The sequence below is a fragment of the Bufo bufo genome, chromosome 4 (genome assembly GCF_905171765.1).
Source record: "Bufo bufo chromosome 4, aBufBuf1.1, whole genome shotgun sequence".
NCBI classification, from domain to species: domain Eukaryota; kingdom Metazoa; phylum Chordata; class Amphibia; order Anura; family Bufonidae; genus Bufo; species Bufo bufo.
Genome location: NC_053392.1, coordinates 259,307,369 through 259,331,369, shown reverse-complemented (window position 1 = coordinate 259,331,369; position 24,001 = coordinate 259,307,369). Strand labels below are relative to the sequence as shown.

At 42.5% G+C, this 24,001-nt stretch overlaps 1 protein-coding gene across 1 annotated transcript in view; it reads left to right on the top strand.

Moving 5' to 3' along the window:
* The window catches only part of CSMD1 (CUB and Sushi multiple domains 1), a 2,494,699-nt gene that overhangs the window by 1,475,837 nt on the left and 994,861 nt on the right, over positions 1-24,001 (top strand). Inside the window, exons 15-16 of the mRNA XM_040430026.1 lie at positions 2,255-2,449; positions 16,747-16,885. Of these exons, the coding sequence (XP_040285960.1) occupies positions 2,255-2,449; positions 16,747-16,885 (334 nt within the window). The remainder of the gene's footprint in view (positions 1-2,254; positions 2,450-16,746; positions 16,886-24,001) is intronic.

Sequence of the window (24,001 nt, the reverse complement as noted above, 5' to 3'; positions counted from 1 at the left end):
TTCTGTCTGAAATGTGACAGTGACTTATGCACATGTAATCACAGAAGGTGCAGTATATTAGAGGGCTTTTTCACCCAAGTAGCCAAAGCCGTATTTATGGCCTAAATGTGACAGTGACCTATGCATGTGTAATCCCAGATGTGCAGTATATTTGAGGGTTTTTTCACCCGAGTAACCAAAAAGCTGTATTTCTGTCCTAAATGTGACAGTGACTTATGCATGTGTAATCACAGATGTGCAGTATATTAGAGGGTTTTTTCACCCCAGTAACCAAAAAACTGTATTTCAGTCCGAAATGTGACAGTGACTTATGCATGTGTAATCACAGATGTGCAGTATATTAGAGGCTTTTTTCACCCCAGTATGCCAAAACCGTATTTATGGCCTAAATGTGACAGTGACTTATGCACGTGTAATCTCAGATGTGCAGTATATTAGAGGGTTTTTTCACCCCAGTAACCAAAAAGCTGTATTTCTGTCCTAAATGTGACTGTGACTTATGCATGTGTAATCACAGATGTGCAGTATATTAGAGGGTTTTTTCACCCTAACCAAAAAGCTGTATTTCTGTCCTAAATGTGACAGTGACTTTTGCACATGTAATCAGAGATATGCAGTATATTAGAGGGTTTATTCACCACAGTAACCAAAAAACTGTATTTCTGTCCTAAATGTGACAGTGACTTATGCACGTGTAATCACAGATGTGCAGTATATTAGAGGCTTTTTTCACCCCAGTATGCTAAAGCCATATTTATGGCCTAAATGTGACAGTGACTTATGCACGTGTAATCCCAGATGTGCAGTATATTAGAGGGGTTTTTCACCCCAGTAACCAAAAAGCTGTATTTCTGTCCTAAATGTGACAGTGACTTATGCATGTGTAATCACAGATGTGCAGTATATTAGAGTTTTTTTTTACCCTAACCAAAAAGCTGTATTTCAGTCCTAAATGTGACAGTCACTTATGCTTGTCTAATCCCAGATGTGCAGTATATTAGAAGGTTTTTTCACCCCAGTATGCCAAAGCTGTATTTCTGGACTTGCAGATAGCCTGGTGCACTATCGTTGCATAAAATGGCTGCCGATCATGTATTGATATTGACTAACTGAAGAAAAAAAGTTCATTTTCAGCAGTAGTTGGCTCAGGGCAGGCTTAAAAAAATTGTGCACTGCACCCACAAAACACTTTTTCCGTAGATTGCTGAGTACATAAACAAGTTCTTGATGAGATTTCTCCCTGATCTCTCCCTGACAGCAGCTGCAGCCTCTCCCTACACTAATCTGAGCAGAGAGACGGGCAGTGCTACGTGACTCCAGCTTAAATAGAGGCTGGGTCACATGCTGCAGTTGGCCAATCAGCCATGGCAATAGTAGGCATGGCTGTGATGGCCTTTTGGGGCAAGCAGTATGACGGTTGTTGATTGGCTGCTTTGTAGCCTTTCAAAAAGAGCCATAAAAATCGCCGAACACCGAACCCAAACCCGAACTTTTACGTAACGTAAATGTTCGGGTTCGGGTCCGGGTGCAGAAAACCCTAAAGTTCGGTGCGAACCCGAACTTTACAGTTCGGGTTCGCTCAACTCTATTTAAGACACCATGTTGAATATGACAGGTTCCTTTTAAACTGGAATAACACATTCTTTGCAGCAATTTTTGATGCAGGGGCATACCACCCCTACTGAGTACATCGTGGCAAATCTTAGTGACATGTCATCACTTATTGTGAGAGATCCACTTTAAGTTTGTATGTACTAATATCACAAAAGCATGATGGGGAATTTATCATGAGGGGAATATTTGAAGTCAGCTTTGCTTGAATCTGCGTTAGAGTACTTTATTTATGCATTTATCAGATGTCACATGTTTGATACATTTTTCTCATCCTTAAACCTAACACTTCTGTCTAGAAAAGCTCCTCCAGTTTTCCTACTCCACCCTCCTACTGGAGTGAGATTGTGATTTAACACCCCCCCCCGTCCGACTTTTTAAAAAAGTCATTAAAAAGTGAAAATCATAAACATAAACAAAATCATAAACATAGCTAACCATGCACCCTTTCTCAGAATTCTGAGCATGTGAAAGCATGTTAAATTAGGACTAATATCTTCACACATGACTACTGTTAAATGACTTTATGTGTGTACAGTTTAGGAAAAATTTTATATGTTATCCTAAAAAATGTACATATTAAATTATCAAGAAAATGAGTAGCATATAATGTATTAAATACAGTGTTTATCTATTTTGACAGCCTTTGGTCAGAATGAATGTCATGATCCAGGAATCCCAATAAATGGAAAAAGGTTTGGTGACAGATTTCTTCTTGGGAGCTCAGTTACTTTTCATTGTGACGAAGGCTTTATCAAAACACAAGGTTCTGAGTCCATCACTTGTATTATACAAGATGGCAATGTTGTATGGAGTTCTACTGTCCCAAGATGTGAAGGTAATATATTACTAGTACCAAAGCATGCTTTAATACTATATGTGATTATTAAACTCTTTGTTCAAAGCCCGCCATTTGTCTCGTATAAAGCTTTACACTAGATAAAAAAAATAGATACAACATAGATCAGTCTCATAATATATAACATACCATAGGGACACATTTATTAAATCACCATAGCTGGCGGAGGATCCGCTGAAGTTATGAAGGGGTGCAGGCCTCTACATAACTTCGGGGCATCCAGCGCCAGTTCTAAATGTAAGACAACTTCCTAGCTGTCCTACATTTTGACAATTTTCTACACCTAAAACAGGCATAGAGAATGCCGGCCCGTCCCCTTCCCCGCCCACACCATGCCCACAATTTAAGACCTAGCATAAGCGGGGAGAAGTTGCAGATAGTGGCACAACTAACCATTGCTCCACCATCTGCACCTGAAAAACACCTAATATAGGCATATTTCAGTATAATAAATGCCCCTTATAGTTTTCAAGGTTGAAAAAGAACATCTGCCTATCATCCTGCAAGTTGATTCAGAGGAAGGAAAAAAAAAACTGTGAGGTAAAAGCCAATATTTCTCATTTTAGGGGGAATAAAAATCCTTCCTAACCCCAGTTAGAATACTTCCTGGATCAACAATCTCTCCAGGAATCTAAGAACTATAACCTATAATATTATTACACTCCAGAAATACATCCAGGCCCGTCTTGAACTCTTTTAGTAAATTCACTATCACCACCTCCTTAGGGAGAGATTTCCATAGTCTCACTGCTCTTACTGTAAAGGATCTTCTTCTATGGTTTTTTTCATAAACCTTCTTTCCTCTAGACACAGAGGATGTCCCCTCGTCACAGTCACAGTCCTAGGGATAAATAGATGATGGGAGAGATCTCTGTACTGCCCCCTGATACAGTATATTTATACATGGCTATTAGATTTCTTCTCAGTTGTCTTTTTTCTAAAATAAATAACCTTAATTGTGATAATTTTTCTGGGTACTGTAGTCCACCCATTCCAGTTCTTTCTTTAGTTGCCTTCCTCTGAACTCTCTCTAGCTCTTCTATGTCTGTCTTCTTCACAGGAGCCCAGAACTGTACACATTAATCCATATGTGGGCTGAGTAGTGATTTGTTGTAACAGCGGCTGCTGTACGCCGCTGTTCCCCCGCTTATAGCAGTGGTCCCGAGCGCCGAGCTGCTTCACAAAGATTGTAGGTGATGGCCTTCTTGGTGAGCTGACCCTGTAAAAATGTTTATGCGAGGGCCTGCTGGCGAGCTGACACTGTAAAAGATTTTGGGTGCAGGCTTGATGGTGAGATGACCATGTAAAAGATTGTAGGTGAGGGCCTGCTGGTGAGCTGACCCTGTAAAAAAATTTATGTGAGGGCCTGCTGGTGAGCTGACCCTGTAAAGGTGTTAGGTGTGGGCCTGCTGGTGAGCTGACCCTCTAAAAGGTTGTAGGTGAGAGCCTGCAGGTGGGCTGACCCTCTAAAACATTACATGCAAAGGCCTTCAGGTGAGCTGACCCTGTAAAAGATTTTAGGTGAGGGCCAGCTGGTAAGCTGACCTTCTAAAAAATTATATGCGAGGGCCTGCAGCTGAGCTGACTCTGTAAAACATTATATTAATTGTTCATGTAGTGGGATTACTACACTCATAAAGCCTGCGCACTAAGTGAAATGGCTGTCAAAAATTACAAGGAACCGGCATTCCAATACACGCTTTGTTACACATAAAGGAGGGCATCATACACACCCTTGAAAAATTATGATTGATGGCCTGCTGGTGACCCACTAAAACATTTGGAGCAAGGGCCTGCTGATCTGACCATCTAAAACATTAGGGTCGAGGGCTTGCTGCTGAGCTGACCCTCTAAAACATTTTGAGTGAGGGGCTGCTGCAGATCTGACCATTTAAAAAAATATGGGAGAGTGCCTGCTGCTTAGCTGACCATTGAAAAATTTACAGTTTACTTCAGCTAGGAATTAAGGAATAGGACTCCGGTTCTATTATGTTGGTTTCGGAATCCGGGGCCATGATTAAGAGGAACGGCTGGGGGCATCCGTATTGCGTAGCTAGAGGTGAAATTCTTGTACCAGCGCAAGATAAACAAAAGCATAAGCATTTGCCAAGAATGTTTTCATTAATCAAAAACGAAAGTCGGTACTGAACGGCAATCCGGCAGCATTATTACCATGACCAGCCGAGCAGCTTCCGGGAAACCAAAGTCTTTGGGTTCCGGGGGGGGGGGAGTATGGTTGCAAGGCTAAAACTTAAAAGAATTGATGGAAGGGCACCACCAGGAGTGGAGCCTGCGGCTTAATTTGACTCAACACGAGAAAGTTGACCCGGCCCGGACACGGAAAGGATTGACAGATTAATAGTTTTTTTTCGATTCTGTGGGTGGTGGTGCATGGACGTTCTTAGTTGGTGGAGCGATTTGTCTGGTTTATCCTGATAATGAACAAGACTCCTCCGTGATAATTAGTCACGCGACCCCTGGTGGTGAGAATTGTGTTGACCAGACTCTTGGATAGTGAGTCTGGACTTGTAGGTGAGGGCCTGCTGGTGAGCTGACCCTCTAAAAAATTATATTTGAGGGCCTGCAGGTGAGCTGACCCTGTAAAACATTATATGCATGGGCCTCTAGGTGAGCTGACCTTGTAAAAGATTGTAGTTGAGGGCCTGCTGGTGTGCTGACCCTCTAAAAAATGATATGCAAGGGCCTACCCTGTAAAATATTAGATGCGAGGGCATATATGCGAGGGCATTATATGCGACATATAAGCATTTTTATATGATGGAAGAGGAGGATGAGAAAAGAAAGATTCATCCATGTACCCTTTTTTGTGGTGGAAGGGATGCATGGGAATACAGTGTATTCAGTACATTATAAACAACACATTTAAAGAGCCTTTATGTTTAGCCGCTTTCCTCTGGTAGAGTAGAGAAGTAAGGGGCAATCCAGGTCTTGTTCATTTTTATAAGAGTCAACCTGTCAGCATTTACAGTTGACAGGCGGATACGCTTATCTGTCATCTGTTATAATGTCACCAGCAGCACTAAATACCCGCTCAGACAAAACGCTGGCGGCAGGGCAGGCCAGCACCTCCAAGGCCAGTTTGTGCCACATGTACAGCTTGGACACCCAGTAGTTGTAAGGCATTGAGGGATCATTGAGGATGCTGACATGTTCTGCTATGTACTCCACCATCTTCCAAAATTTTTCTCTCCTTGTGAATGTAGGCCACGCATCAGGGTGAGGGTGCTGGGGGGTGTCATGAAACTTTCCCAGGCCTTGGAGAGTGTTGCCCTGCCTCTGTTGGAACTGCTGTGTTTTACCCTTATCCTTGCTCCTCGGTTGTCCAAGGAACTTCAGACTCTGCAGCCAGCGTTGTCTGATGGAAATTTTTGGAGCAATTTTTCAACAAGGACCTTCTGGTATTGCACCGTTTTGCTCATCCTCTCCACCAGAGGAATGAGAGATGAGAAGTTCTCTTTGAAGCGGGGGTCGAGAAGGTAATCAGTAATCCGTGTCGTCTAAAATGTGCATAACGCGCGAGTCGCGGAAAAGTCAGCCTAACATGAAGTCAGCCATGTGTGCCAGAGTACCAACAAGCAAGACTTAGCTGTCATCATCAGGAGGATCACTCTCGATCTCCTCATCCTCATCCTCCAACTTCCATGGGTGCTACCCTATGTAGCGGAGGCAACCGTCTCCTGCTCCTCCTCCTCCTCATCATCGTTCAATTCACCCTAAGAAGATGAACTGAGGGTGTTCTGGCTATTACCCTGTGTACTGTCTTCCCCCATTTTCACCTCTTCCACATGCAAAGCGTCCGCCTTCATTGTGAGCAGTGAGCTATTCAGTAGACACAGAAGTAGGATGGTTATGCTGATAATAGCGGCATCGCCGCTCGCCATCTGTGTTGATTCCTCAAAGTTGCGTAAAACCTCACAGAGGTCAGACATCTATGCCCACTCGTCGCTTGTGAAGTGCGGAAGATGACTGGAAAGGCGAAGACCATATTGCAGCTGGCTGTCACGGCTGAGGATGGGAGAAATCCTCAGCCGTGCGATGCCAGAAGATGTAAGGCGGCTCGGCCAGGACGGCAGGATTAGGGAGCAGGTCACCTCCTAAACGCATCCCTAACCTGACCCTGACTCCTAGCTACATGAGCCGACCTTGATGGTAGGAGGGCTCATGCACCGGAACCTTGAAGTCCCTGCTAGCCCTCAAGATGGCCCTAACCTAGGAGCAGGGTAAGACGGCCTGTTCCTTCTGGACGCGGAGGAACAGGGGTCTCACTGGCCAAGCTGCAAGGAATGGGGGAACTCATACAACATACAGATATGACAGGGGAACTAAACAAGTTCCACACGTACCTGTCACAGCCACGCTGACTGGAACCCATGCATGCACTACTCATGTCCACAGAACACAAAGGCACATAGCACACATAACACACAGGTTACCAGGACATCCATAGCTGCACTAAACAGGAAACAAAGGGAAACATCAACTGAACATCATGTAAACATAACTTATACATCACAGATAAACCTATGACCACAAGGGTGGCCCCCACTGGCAGGTGATATACACAGGAGGCTGCTCCAGCTACACATGGCTGAAGCAACCCACTGAGACATGCCAAACACTGGGGCTTTATAGGCCAAGAGGCCACACCCAACAGTCAGACACACCCCGTGACTCACACACACTGAAAGGGAGTTAACCCTTCCAGCACCAGGAAAGGGAAACATAAAAAGGGAAGTGTCCAAACTAAGATCACACTGTGGCTGTTGCCGCAGGCAACGACATGGGTGGCTACCATGTCCTGGGAGTCAGCCCGCAGGCCGGGACACTGCCACCACATGTACACATCCAACCAAACGTTGCCACGGGCAGCCACAGTGAAGCGAAGAGTCCTAGTGCACACACAACAAAAAAACACAGTGCACAACAGACAAACAAACACAACACCCAACATGAAGGTTGTTAGGTGCAACCGCATGCAATGCAGCAAGCTGCCCAGCACCGCTCAGGCTGCTCTGCTGAAACTAACACCATACAACTAGTTGCCCGCGGCAACCACAGGTGAGGCCACAAACCAGCGGCCCTCAGCTGTGATTGAAGACCAAAACCAACTCGCAGGCAACCGCATGCGGTTGAGGAGTCACGACCATAGCCGTGGCCGTGACACTCCCACCCCTCAAAGCCCCCCACCAAAAAAAAAAGGAAACTGGTGAGAGACTCGCACAAGGGGATAGGAGAAGGGAATGTCCACTCTCAGGACATGGTTCCCAGGAAGTCGCTGTCAGCTGCATCCTCTCCCAGCACACAACACAGCCAGTCCGACGAGGCCTGCAGCCCGCACCAGCGACACGGGAATGGAACCACAGAGAGTGGACGAGGGACTCTCCACTCACGTCCCCACTCCAGTCGCTGCCAGCAGACACTCCTAACCAGCATGCAGCCGGACCACTTACGGAGTGCTGCCAGCAAACGACCAGAGATGGGAACATGGAGAGGGACGAGGGATCCCCAACATGGACACGGAAGGTAAGGTGGCGGGGAATAAGCCACCAACCGTGCCGTTAACGGAGATCCCCCCGGGACGCTCTTCCTCCGGAGAACGCGCATGCAGGCCACAAGAAGATGGCACTGCATGCTGCACCCTCTTTCGAAGGTATGCAAACTGCATACCAAACAAACACCATGTGTAATAAAAATATCAGGGGACGCCAAACGAACACGGTGAGGAAGTGGCGGGGAAAAGCCACTCACTGTGCCGTCAGCGGCGAAACCCCCACAACGCTCTCCCTCCGAAGAGCGCGCATGCACCCCATCAGCTTATGGCGATGCATGCTTTACCCTCTTTCGAGGGAAACTAAGATCACACTGTGGCTGTTGCCGCAGGCAACGACATGGGTGGCTGCCATGTCCTGGGAGTCAGCCCGCAGGCTGGGACACTGCCACCACATGTACACATCCAACCAAACGTTGCCACGGGCAGCCACAGTGAAGGGAAGAGTCCTAGTGCACACACAACACAAAACACAGTGCACAACAGACAAACAAACACCCAACATGAAGTTTGTTGGATGCAACCGCATGCAATACAGAAAGCTGCCTAGCACCGCTCAGGCTGCTCTGCTGAAACTAACACCATACAACTAGTTGCCCGCGGCTACCACAGGTGAGGCCACAAACCAGCGGCCCTCAGCTGTGATTGAAGACCAAAACCAAACCGCAGGCAACCGCATGCGGTTGAGGAGTCACGATCATAGCCGTGGCCGTGACACTGGCATTCCACTACTGCCCTCGGCTGCTCACAAAGCCTGGACAACTTGTGGGACATGCAGCATTGACAGACTGGCGGCAACTGTAGATGACTTTCGGAAATGGGCACACACGCGGTGCACCCTCACCAGTAGCTCAGGCAAATTGGGGTAGGTTTTGAGAAACCGCTAAACCACTAAGTTGAGCACGTGGCTAGGCATGCTATGTGTGTGATTTTGCCGAGCTCCAAAGCCGCAACCAAGTTACAGCCATTATCAGACACAACCATGCCTGGTTCTAGGTTGAGTGGCGAGAGCCACAGCTCAGTCTCTTATCCCCTGACTGCGGCGGTGTGCTGTTTGTCCCCTAAGCATATCAGCTTCAGCACGGCCTGTTGCTGCTTCTCCACTGCAGTGCTACACTGCTTCCAGCTACCTACTGATGGCTGACTAGTGCTCCAAGTGGATAGTTCGGAGGTGGGAGTGGAGGATGAGGTGGAGGAGGAGAAGTGGGGGTTGGAGCCACTAACGTAGGTGCTGGCGGAAACCCTGATCGACGTAGGGCCTGCAATCCTTGGCTTCAGGAGCACCTGTGTCATCCCAGGGTAAGACTCGCTCCCGGCCTCACCCAGTGTGCTGTCAATGTAGCGTCCCTGCCCGAATGCACTTGTCTATGTGTCAGTGGTTAAGTGGACCTTCCCAGTAACTGCGTGGATCAGGCACGTGTAATGTTACGGGACACATGTTGGTGTAAGAAGTGCATGGCACACCAATAGTGGCGGCTGGGGACTGCGTTATGTGGGACAGCTGCCAACATCAGGCTACAGAAGACCTCAGTGTCCACAAGCCTAAATGGCAACATATCCCGGGCCAGTAATTTGGAAAGCTGTGCATTTAGTGCTATGGCCTGTGGGTGGGTGGCTGGGTATTTGCGCTTGCGTTCAAAGGCTTGGGGCAATGGCATTTGGACGCTGTGCTGGGACACGGGAGTGGATGTGATTGCTGATGGTGCTTGCAAAGGTCCAGGGGCAAGGCGTGAGGCATCCGGGCCTGCGCCTTCGACAGGGGATTGGCCAGCACATAACATAGGGGAATAGGAGGCAGTGGTGTGACCCATAGACACAGATTGTGGACCCAGGCATTCGGCCCACTTATAACGATGCTTTGTAGCCATGTGGCGGATCATGCTTGTAGTGATGAGGTTGCTAGTGTTCATGCCCTGGCTCATTTTGGTATGACATTGGTTGCAAACTACTATTCTTTTGTCATCCGCACTTTCCGCAAAAAAGCGCCAGACTGCGGAACACCTATCCCTTGGCAAGGGAGATTTACTCAAGGTGGTGCTCCGTGGAACAGTTGTGGGCCTGTTTAGTGTGGCACGCCTTCTCTCTTTTGCCACCCCACTGCCTCTTCCAGCCTGTTGCAGCAGATCCCCCTCCCTCTATACTGCTGTCCTTGCTCGGCTTTCCACCGTTCCGGGTTGGGTCAGTGACTTCATCGTCCACACCGCCTCTTCCACTTCCTCACTCTGCTCATCCTCCTGGCTTGTTGACCTAACCACAATCTCAGTGATTGAGAACTGTGTCTCATCCTCTTTATTAACCTCTTGAGACACTAATTGCCGTGGACTTATTGGCAACTGTGTCTCATCATCATCCACCTCATTAAACAGAAATTGCTGTTTCCCACCGTCATCTTCTTGTGACTGTGGATGCTCAAGAGTTTGTGAATCAGGGCACAAGATCTGTCCCTCTTCAAGCGTGCTTGGCGAGAGGGCCAAATCAAGGAATGGTGATGAAAAGAGGTCCTCGGAATATCCGAGTGTGGGATCACTCGTTTGGCCAGACTCTCCATGGTGGGAGGAAGGAGTATTAAGACTGGACTTGGTGGAAGACAGGGTGGTGCTTAACTGACTGGAAGCATTATCTCCTGCAATCCAACCGACCACCTGGTCGCACTGGTCTGACAAGAGTGTTGCCCTGCACTGCCCTACAAACTGGGACATGAAGCGAGGTATCGTTGATGATTGTTTTTCTTGTACTCTGGCAGCAGGCACAGTTTCACCATGTCCAGGGCCACGGCCTCTGAGTGCACCATCAGCATCACGGCCACTTCCCGGTCCCTTACTGCTTGCTGTCTTCATATTAAATGTTAAATATGTCACACGTACAGTAGCGTAGGATTTGTAAGTGTATGCGCAAAAAAATGTAAAAAGGTATTTGGGATGTGGAAACGTCACACAGGAGATATCCCGCAGATAATGTCAATGCTGTCACCAGCGGCTAATAAAAAATTACAGGGAAAAATTTTTAAAAGGTATTTGGGATGAGGAAACATTATATAGAAGAGGTACCACCAGTAATGTCACTGTCCAAAGCGTCTACGTAAAAAGTACACTGTATGTCACAGATACATTTTTTAAGCGCACACTTTACACTGAAGATGTGGCGCAGCTAATGTCACTGTCCGCAGCAGACACCGTCTATTGAAAAAGTACACTAGATGTCACAGATATTTTGTGGATGTGCACATTTTACACAGGAGATGTGGCGCAGCTAATGTCACTGTCTACAGCAGACACCGTCTATTGAAAAAGTACACTAGATGTCACAGATATTTTTTGGATTCGCACACTTTTCACTGGAGATATGGCGCAGGACACACACTTAGGCCTCATGCACACGACCGTTGTTTTATTCCGTGTCCGTTGTGCCGTTTTTCGTGATTTTCTGCGGACCCATTGACTTTCAATGGGTCCGTTGAAAACTCGGCTAATGTACCGTTTTCCATCCGCGTCCATGATTCATGGTTCCAGTCCGTCAAAAAAATATAACCTGTCCTATTATTTTTGCGGAAAACGGTTCACAGACCCATTCAAGTCAATGGGACCACTAAAAAACACGGAGGCACACAAGATTGTCATCCGCGACCGCGCGTCCGCATCCGTTTTTTTCCTATCATTTGCATGGCAAACTTGACTTTGACTTTTTTTTACTTTCCTTTATGTCTGGTGGTCCTCCAAAAATAAAGGAAGACACACGAAAACAAAAACGGAAACGTATCACGGAACAACGGAACCCCATTTTGCGGAACGGAACACAACAAAAGTCGTGTGCATGAGGCCTTAGTAGCATTGTCCATGGAGCACATGTTTGAATGGGGATTAACAGTAAGGAAGGAAAACAAGAATTAGACCCTGTCTGCTGTAGTTTGAGGACTAGTTACAGTAGAATCAAAGCAACAACACACAAGGAAAATCTATCACACCTTAGTTGCTTGGTCCTTGTCTTTACCCCTTAGGGACCGGGCTCATTTTCACCTTAAGGACCAGGCCATTTTTTGCAAATCTGACCAGTGTCACTTTAAGTGCTGATAACTTTAAAACGCTTTGACTTATCCAGGCCATTCTGAGATTGTCTTTTTGTCACATATTGTACTTCATGACACTGGTAAAATGAAGTCAAAACAAATAATTTTTATTCATAAAAAAATACCTAATTTACCAAAAAATTTTAAAAAATTGCAAATTTCCAAGTTTCAATTTCTCTACTTCTATAATACATAGTAATACCTACAAAAATAGTTATTACTTTACATTCCTTATATGTCTACTTCATGTTTGGATTATTTTGGGAATTACATTTTATTGTTTGGGGATGTTACAAGGCTTAGAAATTTAGAAGCAAATCTTGAAATTTTTCAGAAATTTTCAAAAACCTACTTTTCAAGGACCAGTTTAGGTCTGAAGTCACTTTGTGAGGCTTACATAATAGAAATGACCCAAAAATGACCGCATTCTAGAAACTACACCCCTCAAGGTATTCAAAACTGATTTTACAAGCTTTGTTAACCCTTCAGGTGTTCTTTGACAGATTTTCAATTTTTATATTTTTTTTCCAGTTACAAAGCAAGGGATAATAGCCAAACAAAACTTTATATTTATGGCTCTGATTCTGTAGTTTACAAAAAACACCCCATATGTGGTCGTAAACCGCTGTACCGGCACACGGCAGGGTGCAGAAGGAAAGGAATGCCATACAGATTTTGGAAGGCAGATTTTGCTGGACTGGTTTTTTGACACCATGTGCCATTTGAAGCCCCCCTGATGCACCCCTAGAGTAGAAACTCCAAAAAAGTGACCCTATTCTAGAAACTACACCCCTAAAGGTATTCAAAACTGATTTTACAAACTTTGTTAACCCTTTATGTGTTCCACAAGAATTTATGGAAAATAGAGATACAATTTCAAAATGTCACTTTTTTGGCAGATTTTCCATTTTAATATTTTTTTCCAGTTACAAAGCAAGGGTTAACAGCCAAACAAAACTCAATATTTATGGCTCTGATTCTGTCGTTTACAGAAACACCCCATATGTGGTCGTAAACTGCTGTACGGGCACACGGCAGGGCGCAGAAGGAAAGGAATGCCATACGGTTTTTGGAAGGCAGATTTTGCTGGACTTTGTTTTTGACACCATGTCCCATTTGAAGCCCCCCTGATGCACCCCTAGAGCAGAAACTCCAAAAAAGTGACCCCATTTTAGAAACTACGGGATAGGGTGGCAGTTTTGTTGGTACTATTTTAGGGTACATATAGAAACATAGAAACATAGAATGTGTCGGCAGATAAGAACCATTTGGCCCATCTAGTCTGCCCAAAAATTATGATTTTTGGTTGCTCTATATTACACTTTTTGTTAGGCAAGGTAACAATAAATAACTGTTTTGGTGCCGTTTTTATTTTTTGTTATTTACAACATTCATCTGACAGGTTAGATAATGTGGTATTTTTTTTATAGACCAGGTTGTCACAGATGCGGCAATACCTAATATGTATCCTTTTTTATATTTCTGTAAGTTTTACACAATGATTTCATTTTTGTTTCCATAGTCTGAAAGCCATAGTTGTTTTAGTTTTTGGGCGATTATCTTGGGTAGGGTATGATTTTTGTGGAATGAGATGACGGTTTGATTGGCACTATTTTTGGGTACGTGTGACTTTTTGATCGCTTACTATTACACTTTGTGTGATGTAAGGTGACAAAAAATAGCTTTTTTTACACCGTTTTTATTTTTATTTTTTTATGGTATTCGCCTGAGGGGTTAGGTCATGTGATATTTATATAGAGCAAGTTATTACTGACGCAGCGATACCTAATATGTATACTTTTTTTTATTTATGTAAGTTTTACACAATGATTTCATTTTTGAAACAAAAAAAATCATGTTTTAGTGTTTCCATTGTCTGAGAGCCATAGTTTTTTTAGTTTTTGGGTGATTATCTTGGGTAGGATATGATTTTTGCGGGATGAGATGACTGTTTGATTGGCACTATTTTTGGGTGCATATGACTTTTTGATCGCTTGCTATTACACTTTTTGTGATGTAAGGTGACAAAAAATGATTTATGTAGCACAGTTTTTATTTTGAATTTTTTTATTTTTACGGTGTTCATCTGAGGGGTTAGGTTATGTGATATTTTTATAGAGCCGGTCGATATGGATGCGGCAATACCTAATATGTATACTTTTTTAATGTAAGTTTTACACAATAACAGCTTTTTTAAAACAAAAAAAATGATTTTTTAGTGTCTCCATATTCTGAGCCATAGTTTTTGAATTTTTTGGGCAATTTTCTCAGTTAGGGGTTCATTATTAGCGGGATGAGGTGACGGTTAGATTGGCACTATTTTGGGGTGCATATGACTTTTTGATCGTTTGCTATTACACTTTTTGTGATGTAAGGTGACAAAAAATGGTTTATTTAGCACAGTTTTTATTTTTTACAGTGTTCATCTGAGGGGTTAGGTCATGTAATATGTTTATAGAGCCAGTCGATATGGACGCGGCGATACCTAATATGTCTACTCCCCCCCCCCCCTATTTTTTACCAATTTTGTTTAACTTTATTTGGGGAAAATGACGTTTTTGTTTATTTTTACTTGAAACTTTAAATTTTTTGGGGGGAAACTTTATTTTTTTAACTTTTTATTTCACTTTATTTTTTGTCCCACTTTGGGACTTCAACTTTTGGGGGTCTAATCCTTTACAATGCATTCCAATACTTCTGTATTGGAATGCATTGGCTGTATGAGTAATACTGTGTGTATTACTTATACAGCTTCCGGCCTGTGAGATCCAGGGGGCTGGATCTCACAGGCACGTCACAGGAAGGCAGCGGCGATGCCTCAGGAAGGCATTGCGCTGCCTTCCATGCCATCGGGTCCCCCCTACAGCCCCATGGGGATCCGATGGCATCACCGCCCGCCGCCGCAGCACCATAAAAAGCCGCAAACCGCAGGTCTGAATTGACCTGCGGTTTGCGGCGATCACCGACATGGGGGGGGGGGGTCACAGGACCCCCCTGCACATTTAGCCAAGGTGCCTGCTCAACGATTTGAGCAGGCACCTTGTTCCGATCACCGCCCGCCGGGCAGCGGTGATCAGAAGTACACATGACGTACCGGTACGTCATGTGTCCTTAAGTACCGGGACAACATGCTGTACCGATACGTCATGTGTCCTAAAGAGGTTAAACTCAGGTTCTTTAAACTAAGCCTACTTAGTACAGCAAGCCCATGTAGAGCGAGTACAGCAAGCCCATGTAGAGCTGTTCTAGTCCTTCCTTTCATTCCACCCGAGTCTCATTACCTTGCTCCTGGTCTCTATCTGCAATATCTTACCCTCCTCTAATGTAATTATCCTCCCCCTGAGTCCCTAGCTTAATCACTCCTCCAACCTTCTTGCAATCTTCAACCCAAAAACAGCTTTACTTTCCTCATTGAGGTGCTGGCCATCTCTACAATAGCCTATATCAAGCAGAGAAATCAGTCCAGTTCTACGGGAACCAAAACTCCTCCTTCCTACATCAGTTCTTGAGCCATTTGTTAATCTCCCTAATCTCCCACTACCTTTTGATGTGGCTCGTGGTACAGGTAGTATTTCGGAAAATACCTTTGATGTCCTTGCCCTAAACTTGTGGCCTAAATCCCTAAAATAATTTTTAAGAACGATCCACCTACCTCTAACTTTGTCATTGGTTCCAATGTGGACAATGAGCGCTGGATCTTCACCAGCTTCTCCCAGTAAGCTATCAACCCGATCCTTGATATGTTGAACTCGAGCACCAGGAACACACTATTAAACAATCCCAATATTTGTGACAGACCAACGTCTCTGTATCCCTAATAATCAAATCTTCCACCACCAGTGCCTGTCTGGCCTGCCCTGCTCTCCTTGTCCCCTGCTTACTGGAGCTAGCATTCCCTTAACTGTCATAGAAAGATTCTTGCTACAGCAGTGCTCTCCCTGAATTGACACCCCCCTCACCTGCCAACCTTGCAAACTTGTTGGGGTGTGCCAGATTACGGCTAGTCCCCCTTGCACTCTTCCCTCTACTCCACTTTCTAACTGTTACACGGCTAGCTATTTCACTTTTGTGATCCTCCATATTACCACCCTCTACCCCATAGAGTGCCTGCTCAGTGAGCAGTAAACTCTTTTTCAAAATACCAATGCATTTGAATGCCTAAATTTGCAAATTTAGATACAGGATGCACAATTCTAAATGGCCAATTTTTTCACATTTTGAACACACACCCTCAACCATCTGTTCCAGGACTGCATACATTTGACAAGATATGAACTGGACTGTCTTGTCAATAATGAAACACATACTAATATGGATTACACAAGAAAAGAGAAAGAAAAAAAAATACAAAAATACAGTGCAATGAAAAGCAACTTACTTAGTGTAGTCCCCTCCTAAAGTCTTTGAATCTAAAGTCACTTAATCCTAAGTCACATCTACATTGAGAAAGGGAATGTTAGTGCCCAATTATGAATTTAATCATATATTTCTAGGAGGAATAATAGACGGACTATATACAATGACATGGGTGTTGTCTTTTCCTGGGAAATACAATGTTTTCTCAACACAGACATGTTAGGGGAGCAGATAGGTTGTTTTTAAATGGAAAAAAAAATAATAATTTCAGGATTTTATATTCTTTAGCGCCATGTGGTGGACATTTAACAGCATCAAGTGGAATAATCCTTCCTCCAGGCTGGCCTGGGTATTACAAGGATTCATTAAATTGTGAATGGGTAATTGAAGCAGACACAGGTCATTCGGTTAAAATTACTTTCGAAAGGTAAGACATTCAATTAGTCAATTTATTGTGCATTCAGCTAATTAATTTCATGTCAAAGGTTATGTATGCAGTACTCTGCAAAATATGGAATACAAATGTCACAGAACTAAACTTAACTGTAATATCACTTGTTAGAGTGATATCTGTCGGCAAAAGCCATTAAAAGCCATTTGAAAAGTCAATTAGCATTATATACTTAGCTCATTAAGAGTCAAGATAAGAATCATGACATACAGTCAGGTCCATAAATATTGGGACAACGACACAATTCTAACATTTTTGGCTCTATACACCACCACAATGGATTTGAAATGAAACACACATAATGTGCTTTAACTGCAGACTGTCAGCATTAATTTGAGGGTATTTACATCCAAATCAGGTGAACGGTGTAGGAATTACAACAGTTTGCATATGTGCCTCCCACTTGTTAAAGGACCAAAAATAATGGGACAATTGGCTTCTCAGGTGTTCCATAGCCAGGTGTGTGTTATTCCCTCATTATCCCAATTACAATGAGCAGATAAAAGGCCCAGAATTCATTTCAAGTTTGCTATTTGCATTTAGAATCTGTTGCTGTCAACTCTCAAGATGAGATCCAAAGAGATCATTGGGCTGAAAAAACAAAACAAACCCATCAGAGAAATAGCAAAAACATTAGGAGCGGCCAAAACAACTGTTTGGAACATTTTTATAAAGAAGGAACGCATCGGTGAGCTCAGCAACACCAAAACCCGACTGCCCAAAACCCTTGAGGACGCCAAGTGTTTGGCGAAACATGTCGGGGGGCAGAGTGTGAATGTAGTTTTAAACAGCGAGTGACTGCAAAAGCAATGGACATGCAGCCTGAATGAGCAAATAGGGTGCGATAAGAGGGAACCCACAGACTCCCAGGTGCAGCGCACTGTGAGACAAACAGTGTGAGCCCACACCAGCATGGTAGATACCGTGGGAAAATAGAGGAGCCTGCTAGGCAGAAATATATGAGAGCCCCATAGGTAGCCCCACTGCAAAAAAACAGGGCAACAACAAGCGGAAATTTGCAGACACAGCTGATAATTTTAAAATGTCAGCTATAGGTAGGAATTTTTAGTGATAAAGAAATAAACGTTATATTTTATACATAGGTAAAACTAGAGACAACCTCTGGTCCTAGTGACAAATTGTAAATAATCATTATCGACGTGTCTCAAAATGTCTTAAAGGGTCAAGTTTGAAAAATTAACAGCAACTCCAAAAGACCCGGAAGAGCACGGAAAACAACTGTGGTGGATGACCGAAGAATTCTTTCCCTGGTGAAGAAAACACCCTTCACAACAGTTGGCCATATCAAGAGCACTCTCCAGGAGGTAGGTGTATATGTGTCAAAGTCAACAATCAAGAGAAGACTTCACCACAGTGAATACAGAGGGTTCACCACAAGATGTAAACCATTGGTGAGCCTCAAAAACAGGATGGCCAGATTAGAGTCTGTCAAACGACATCTAAAAAAGCCTTCACAGTTCTGGAACAACATCCTATGGACAGATGAGACCAATATCAACTTTTACCAGAGTGATGGGAAGAGAAGAATATGGAGAAGGAAAGGAACTGCTCATGATCCTAAGCATACCACCTCATCAGTGAAGCATTGTGGTGGTAGTGTCATGGCGTGGGCATGTATGGCTGCCAATGGAACTGGTTCTCTTGTATTTATTGATGATGTGACTGCTGACAAAAGCAGCAGGATGAATTCTGAAGTGTTTTGGGCAATATTATCTGCTCATATTCAGCCAAATGCTTCAGAACTCATTGGACAGCGCTACACAGTGCAGATGGACAATGACCCAAAGCATACTGCAAAAGCAACCAAAGAGTTTTTTAAGGGAAAGAAGTGGAATGTTATGCAATGGCCAAGTCAATCACCTGACCTGAATCCGATTGAGCATGCATTTCACTTGCTGAAGACAAAACTGAGGGGAAAATTCCCCAAGAACAAGCTGGAAGTGAAGACAGTTGCATTAGAGGCCTGGCAGAGCATTACCAAGGATGAAACCCAGCATCTGGTGATATCTATGCGTTCCAGACTTCAGGCTGTAATTGACTGCAAAGGATTTGCAACCAAGTATTAAAATGTGAAAGTTTTGATTTATGATTATTATTCTGTCCCATTACTTTTGGTCCCTTAACAAGTGGGAGGCACATATGCAAACTGTTGTAATTCCTACACTGTTCACCTTATTTGGATATAAATACCCTCAAATTAAAGCTGACAGTCTGCAGTTAAAGCACATCTTGTTCGTTTCATTTCAAATCCATTGTGGTGGTGTATAGAGCCAAAAATGTTAGAATTGTGTCGATGTTCCAATATTTATGGACCTGACTGTATGTATAGCAGGACCAAAAGTGCTCCCTATTGATGATTATTCCTTGATCGATAATAATTTGCAACCACGTTGCTTTGTTATGTATGTTGAGCTTGGGAATAAACATACGTTTTTACATATTGCTTCTTCCCAATAATATGTTAAATTAGGTTCAGGAGAGGAAATTAACTAGGCCACTAAAGCCTTGTACTGCAGCTATTGTCAATGTTCTTTGTTATAAACCAAGGCTCTACCTCTTATTCTTTACTCTTCACAAATATATTCCCGTATGCACTGATGAGCATTATAAATTTCTGATGCCTTGATAGAAAAACAGAAGCCTATTATAGACACTCACATATCCACATCCTAGCCATGGTTAAATGTGTGGTCCTTAGGATTTTTCAACATACATATCTTCTATAATTATTCCGAAAGGTGAAGAAAAAAAAGAAGAATACTTTTTCTGTAATTCACAATAAATGTTGGAAATATTGCCTTGGATAAAGTATGTGAATTACTTTTAAACCACCATTTTAGACTTTTATGTGTGGATAATAGAGATGAGCAAATCATTTTTACTGATTCAGAATTTGGCCCTAATTTCTATTTCTCTTTTTTTTTCTTACTTTTTTTCTTTTGTCTCTCTCTATTTTTCATTCTCACTCTTTTTCTCTTGTCTTCTATGACTCTAATTTATCTCATATTTATCCCTTGAATCTTTTCAGAAACAAGTATGAGTCTTTGGAGACCAAAGACTGTTATATACCATTTTTAATATTTTGAACAATTTGCCTAATCATTCACAAAATTTATTTCAAGAAATTCACTCATCTCTAGTGGGTACCCTCTAAAGTGGTTGTTTCAATGCCAGTTCACATGCAAAATATGGGCATCATAGAAGGGGTCTCCCACTTTGGATCCTCCTCTGTTAGACGGAATGGAGAATCACTCTGTGATATCAGTGTGCATTACCTGTATAACCTCTGCACAGGACATTTCTGCTGTTTTCAGGAGTTGTCTCAGACGTGATGATCACCTTAAAGCCCATCTCATTCATTATTTTCTACACCTGTTTTAGGCATAGAAAATGGTCTAAATGTAGGCCAGGAAAGGAAGCTGTCTTACATTTAGACTGGCGCTGGATGCGCTGAATTTATGTAGAGGCCTGCACCTCTAAATAACTTTGGCAGATCAACTGCCAGCACAGGGGCCTATTAAGACCGGCATCTAAAACGCCGGTCTTAATAAATGACCCCCCCATAGTTTAGTATCAATATATTTATATGCAAGGCATTTTAACCAGAGATGAGAGAATTTCTGTAAATTTTATTTCGGTCTGATCTGATGTGAACAAATCAACTGTCTATTTCAATTTGGACACAAATCGATTCTACCTGAATTGAAAGTGCTTCAAGTGCCCTGGAAAGGCAATCTCTCTCTTAATCTCTCTTTCCAAAAATTCTCCTGAATAGAATCACCTAAAATGTTGATTCTATAGAATCAATTCACCTATCCAGAGATGGTATAGATTTAAAGATTGAACAACAACCCTATACCATAACTATAAAAAAAAAAAAATTAAATCAATGAAATAATGACAAACTATCAGGAAGGGAATATTTATTTTTGTCCTAAGTGTTTCACATATTCTTACACAGATAGCTAGAAATAGCAGCTCTAATTGCCTTAGCCAAGTTCAATGATTACAATTCAGAAATAGGCTGTCATTTTTGTCTATATTAACTATCTTTGCATTCATTGAAATTATTTTCCATGACAAATGCAGTTTATAAGTGGATTAATCAAGATTATGATGACTTGACTTTTATCTTTTTTGAAATCCACATCTTTTTATTAATCTGTCCTGACAAGTAGAATATTGTACAATGTTCTGGTTTTATAGTTCAAGAGGTTAACATCTCTACATACAAATCTGAATAGTATTCACTGAACAGTGTTATATTGTATCAAGAGAGGGTGTCAGCTTGCTGGCTATAAAAAAAGATAGCCAGTAGAGAATGATTTCATGCTTCATCATCTGTCATAAATCTAAGCCCTAAAGATTCAAGGAGCAGAAAATTGTTAACGCAAAGTTCTAGAAAGAAAAATAAAAAGTAAATAGACATACTGGCCAATATCACAATTAACCCCATAAATGCAGTATTCGGATTCATCTAAAAGTTATACACATTAAAGTGAATCTTTAGGTCGACTATTGGAATTAACATTTAATTACCAGGTGTAAGAACAGGGGAGGATTAAAACAGCTGGAATGCACATATCAATTATTCTCTCTCAATTAGGTTATCAGGTGAAGCTAAAAACAGTGGGGTATATACTTTGGCATGATTAATTTAATTGTTTTCTTGGTGATTAATGGTAATAAACCATGACTCTGGGAATACTATTGAAAAACCAAGTTCACTTACTTCATCTTACAGGTTTTTTTTATTGTGTGAAATAAATAATAATAATCTTATTTCCTTGCCAATTTTCAAAGAACATTACTAGTAATAAAATGTATTCAAAGTTTTTTCATCATTTAAAAATCTATACATTTATGAGGTCATTTATCAAACTGGCTTAAAGTAGAACTGGCTTAGTTGCCCATAGCAACCAATCAGATATCGCCTTTCATTTTTGATAGCTCCATTGGAAAATAAAAGATGGAATCTGATTGGTTGTTATGGAAAACTAAGTTACTTCTACTTTACACCAGTTTGATAAATGACCCCATTGGTCTTCAGCAATAAAAGACTTGAATAGAGCCTTTGGAGACAGTCACATTGTCTAAAGGTTTTATTCTTGCCAAACCTTCAGCATATATCTTCATTAGTGTTGAACGAGCACCCAAGCACAATGAAAGTCAATGGGAGAACTCCAGGTGCCCCCTGCTCTGAAGAGGGGAGGTTGTTGGGACTCTAGTTTGGCTTAGTCCCTGCTCTGACTCCATATATAGCTACAGTGGGATGCGAAAGTTTGGGCAACCTTGTTAATCAGCATGATTTTCCTGTATAAATCGTTGGTTGTTACAATAAAAAATGTCAGTTAAATATATCATATAGGAGACACACACAGTGATATTTGAGAAGTGAAATGAAGTTTATTGGATTTAAAGAAAGTGTGCTATAATTGTTTAAACAAAATTAGGCAGGTGCATAAATTTGGGCACCACAAAAAAGAAATTAAATCAATATTTAGTAGATCCTCCTTTTGCAGAAATTACAGCCTCTAAACGCTTCGTGTAGGTTCCAATGAGAGTCTGGATTCTGGTTGAAAGTATTTTGGACCATTCCTCTTTACAAAACATCTTTAGTTCATTCAGGTTTGATGGCTTCCGAGCATGGACAGCTCTATTTAAGTCACACCACAGATTTTCAATTATATTCAGGTCTGGGGACCGAGATGGCCATTCCAGAACGTTGTACTTGTTCCTCTGCATAAATGCCTTAGTGGATTTTGAGCAGTGTTTAGGTTCGTTGTCTTGTTAAAAGATCCAGCCCCGGCGCAGCTTCAACTTTGTCACTGATTCCTGGACATGGGTCTCCAGAATCTGCTAATACTGAGTGGAATCCATGTGTCCCTCAACTTTGACAAGATTCCCAGTCCCTGCACTGGCCACACAGCCCCACAGCATGATGGAACCACCACCATATTTTACTGTAGGTAGCAGGAGTTTTTCTTGGAATGCTGTGTTCTTTTTCCTCCATGCATAACGCCCCTTGTTATGGCCAAATAACTCAATTTTAGTTTCATCAGTCCACAGCACCTTATTCCAAAATGAAGCTGGCTTGTCCAAATGTGCTTTAGCCCACCTCAAGCGGCACTTTTTGTGCTGTGGGCGGAGAAAAGGCTTCCTCTGCATCACTCCTGCATACAGCATCTCCTTGTGTAAAGTGCGCCGAATGGTTGAACGATGCACAGTGACTCCATCTGCAGCAAGATGATGTTGTAGGTCTTTGGTGCTGGTCTGTGGGTTGACTCTGACTGTTCTCACCATTCGTCGCTTCTGTCTATCCGAGATTTTTCTTGGTCTGCCACTTCGAGCCTTAACTTGAACTGAGCCTGTGGTCTTCCATTTCCTCAATATGTTCCTAACTGTGGAAACAGACAGCTGAAATCTCTGAGACAGCTTTCTGTATCCTTCCCCTAAACCATGATGGTGAACAATCTTTGTCTTCAGGTCATTTGAGAGTTGTTTTGAGACCCCCATGTTGCTACTCTTCAGAGAAAATTAAAAGAGGAGGGAAACTTACAATTGATCCCCTTAAATACTCTTTCTCATAATTGGATTCACTTGTGTATGTAGGTCAGGGGTCACTGAGCTTACCAAGCCAATTTGAGTTCCAATAATTAGTTCTAAAGGTTTAGGAATCAATAAAATGACAACAGTGCCCAAATATATGCACCTGCCTAATTTTGTTTAAACAATTATAGCACACTTTCTGTAAATCCAATAAACTTCATTTCACTTCTCAAATATCACTGTGTGTGTCTCCTATATGATATATTTAACTGACATTTTTTATCGTAACAACCAACGATTTATACAGGAAAATCATGACGATTAACAAGGTTGTCAAAACTTTCGCATCCCACTGTATGTCCATATATGGAGTCAGTGCTTGGGGACAAACAGTGTATTTAAATCTAATTTAGCCTATATTTAAGAAAAGTTTCTGCTGGGATTCGAACTCACAACCTTCTGTATTAGAGGCAAGGCACTTAACCACTTAGCTATAATAGCTGCATAGACAGTTACTTTAAA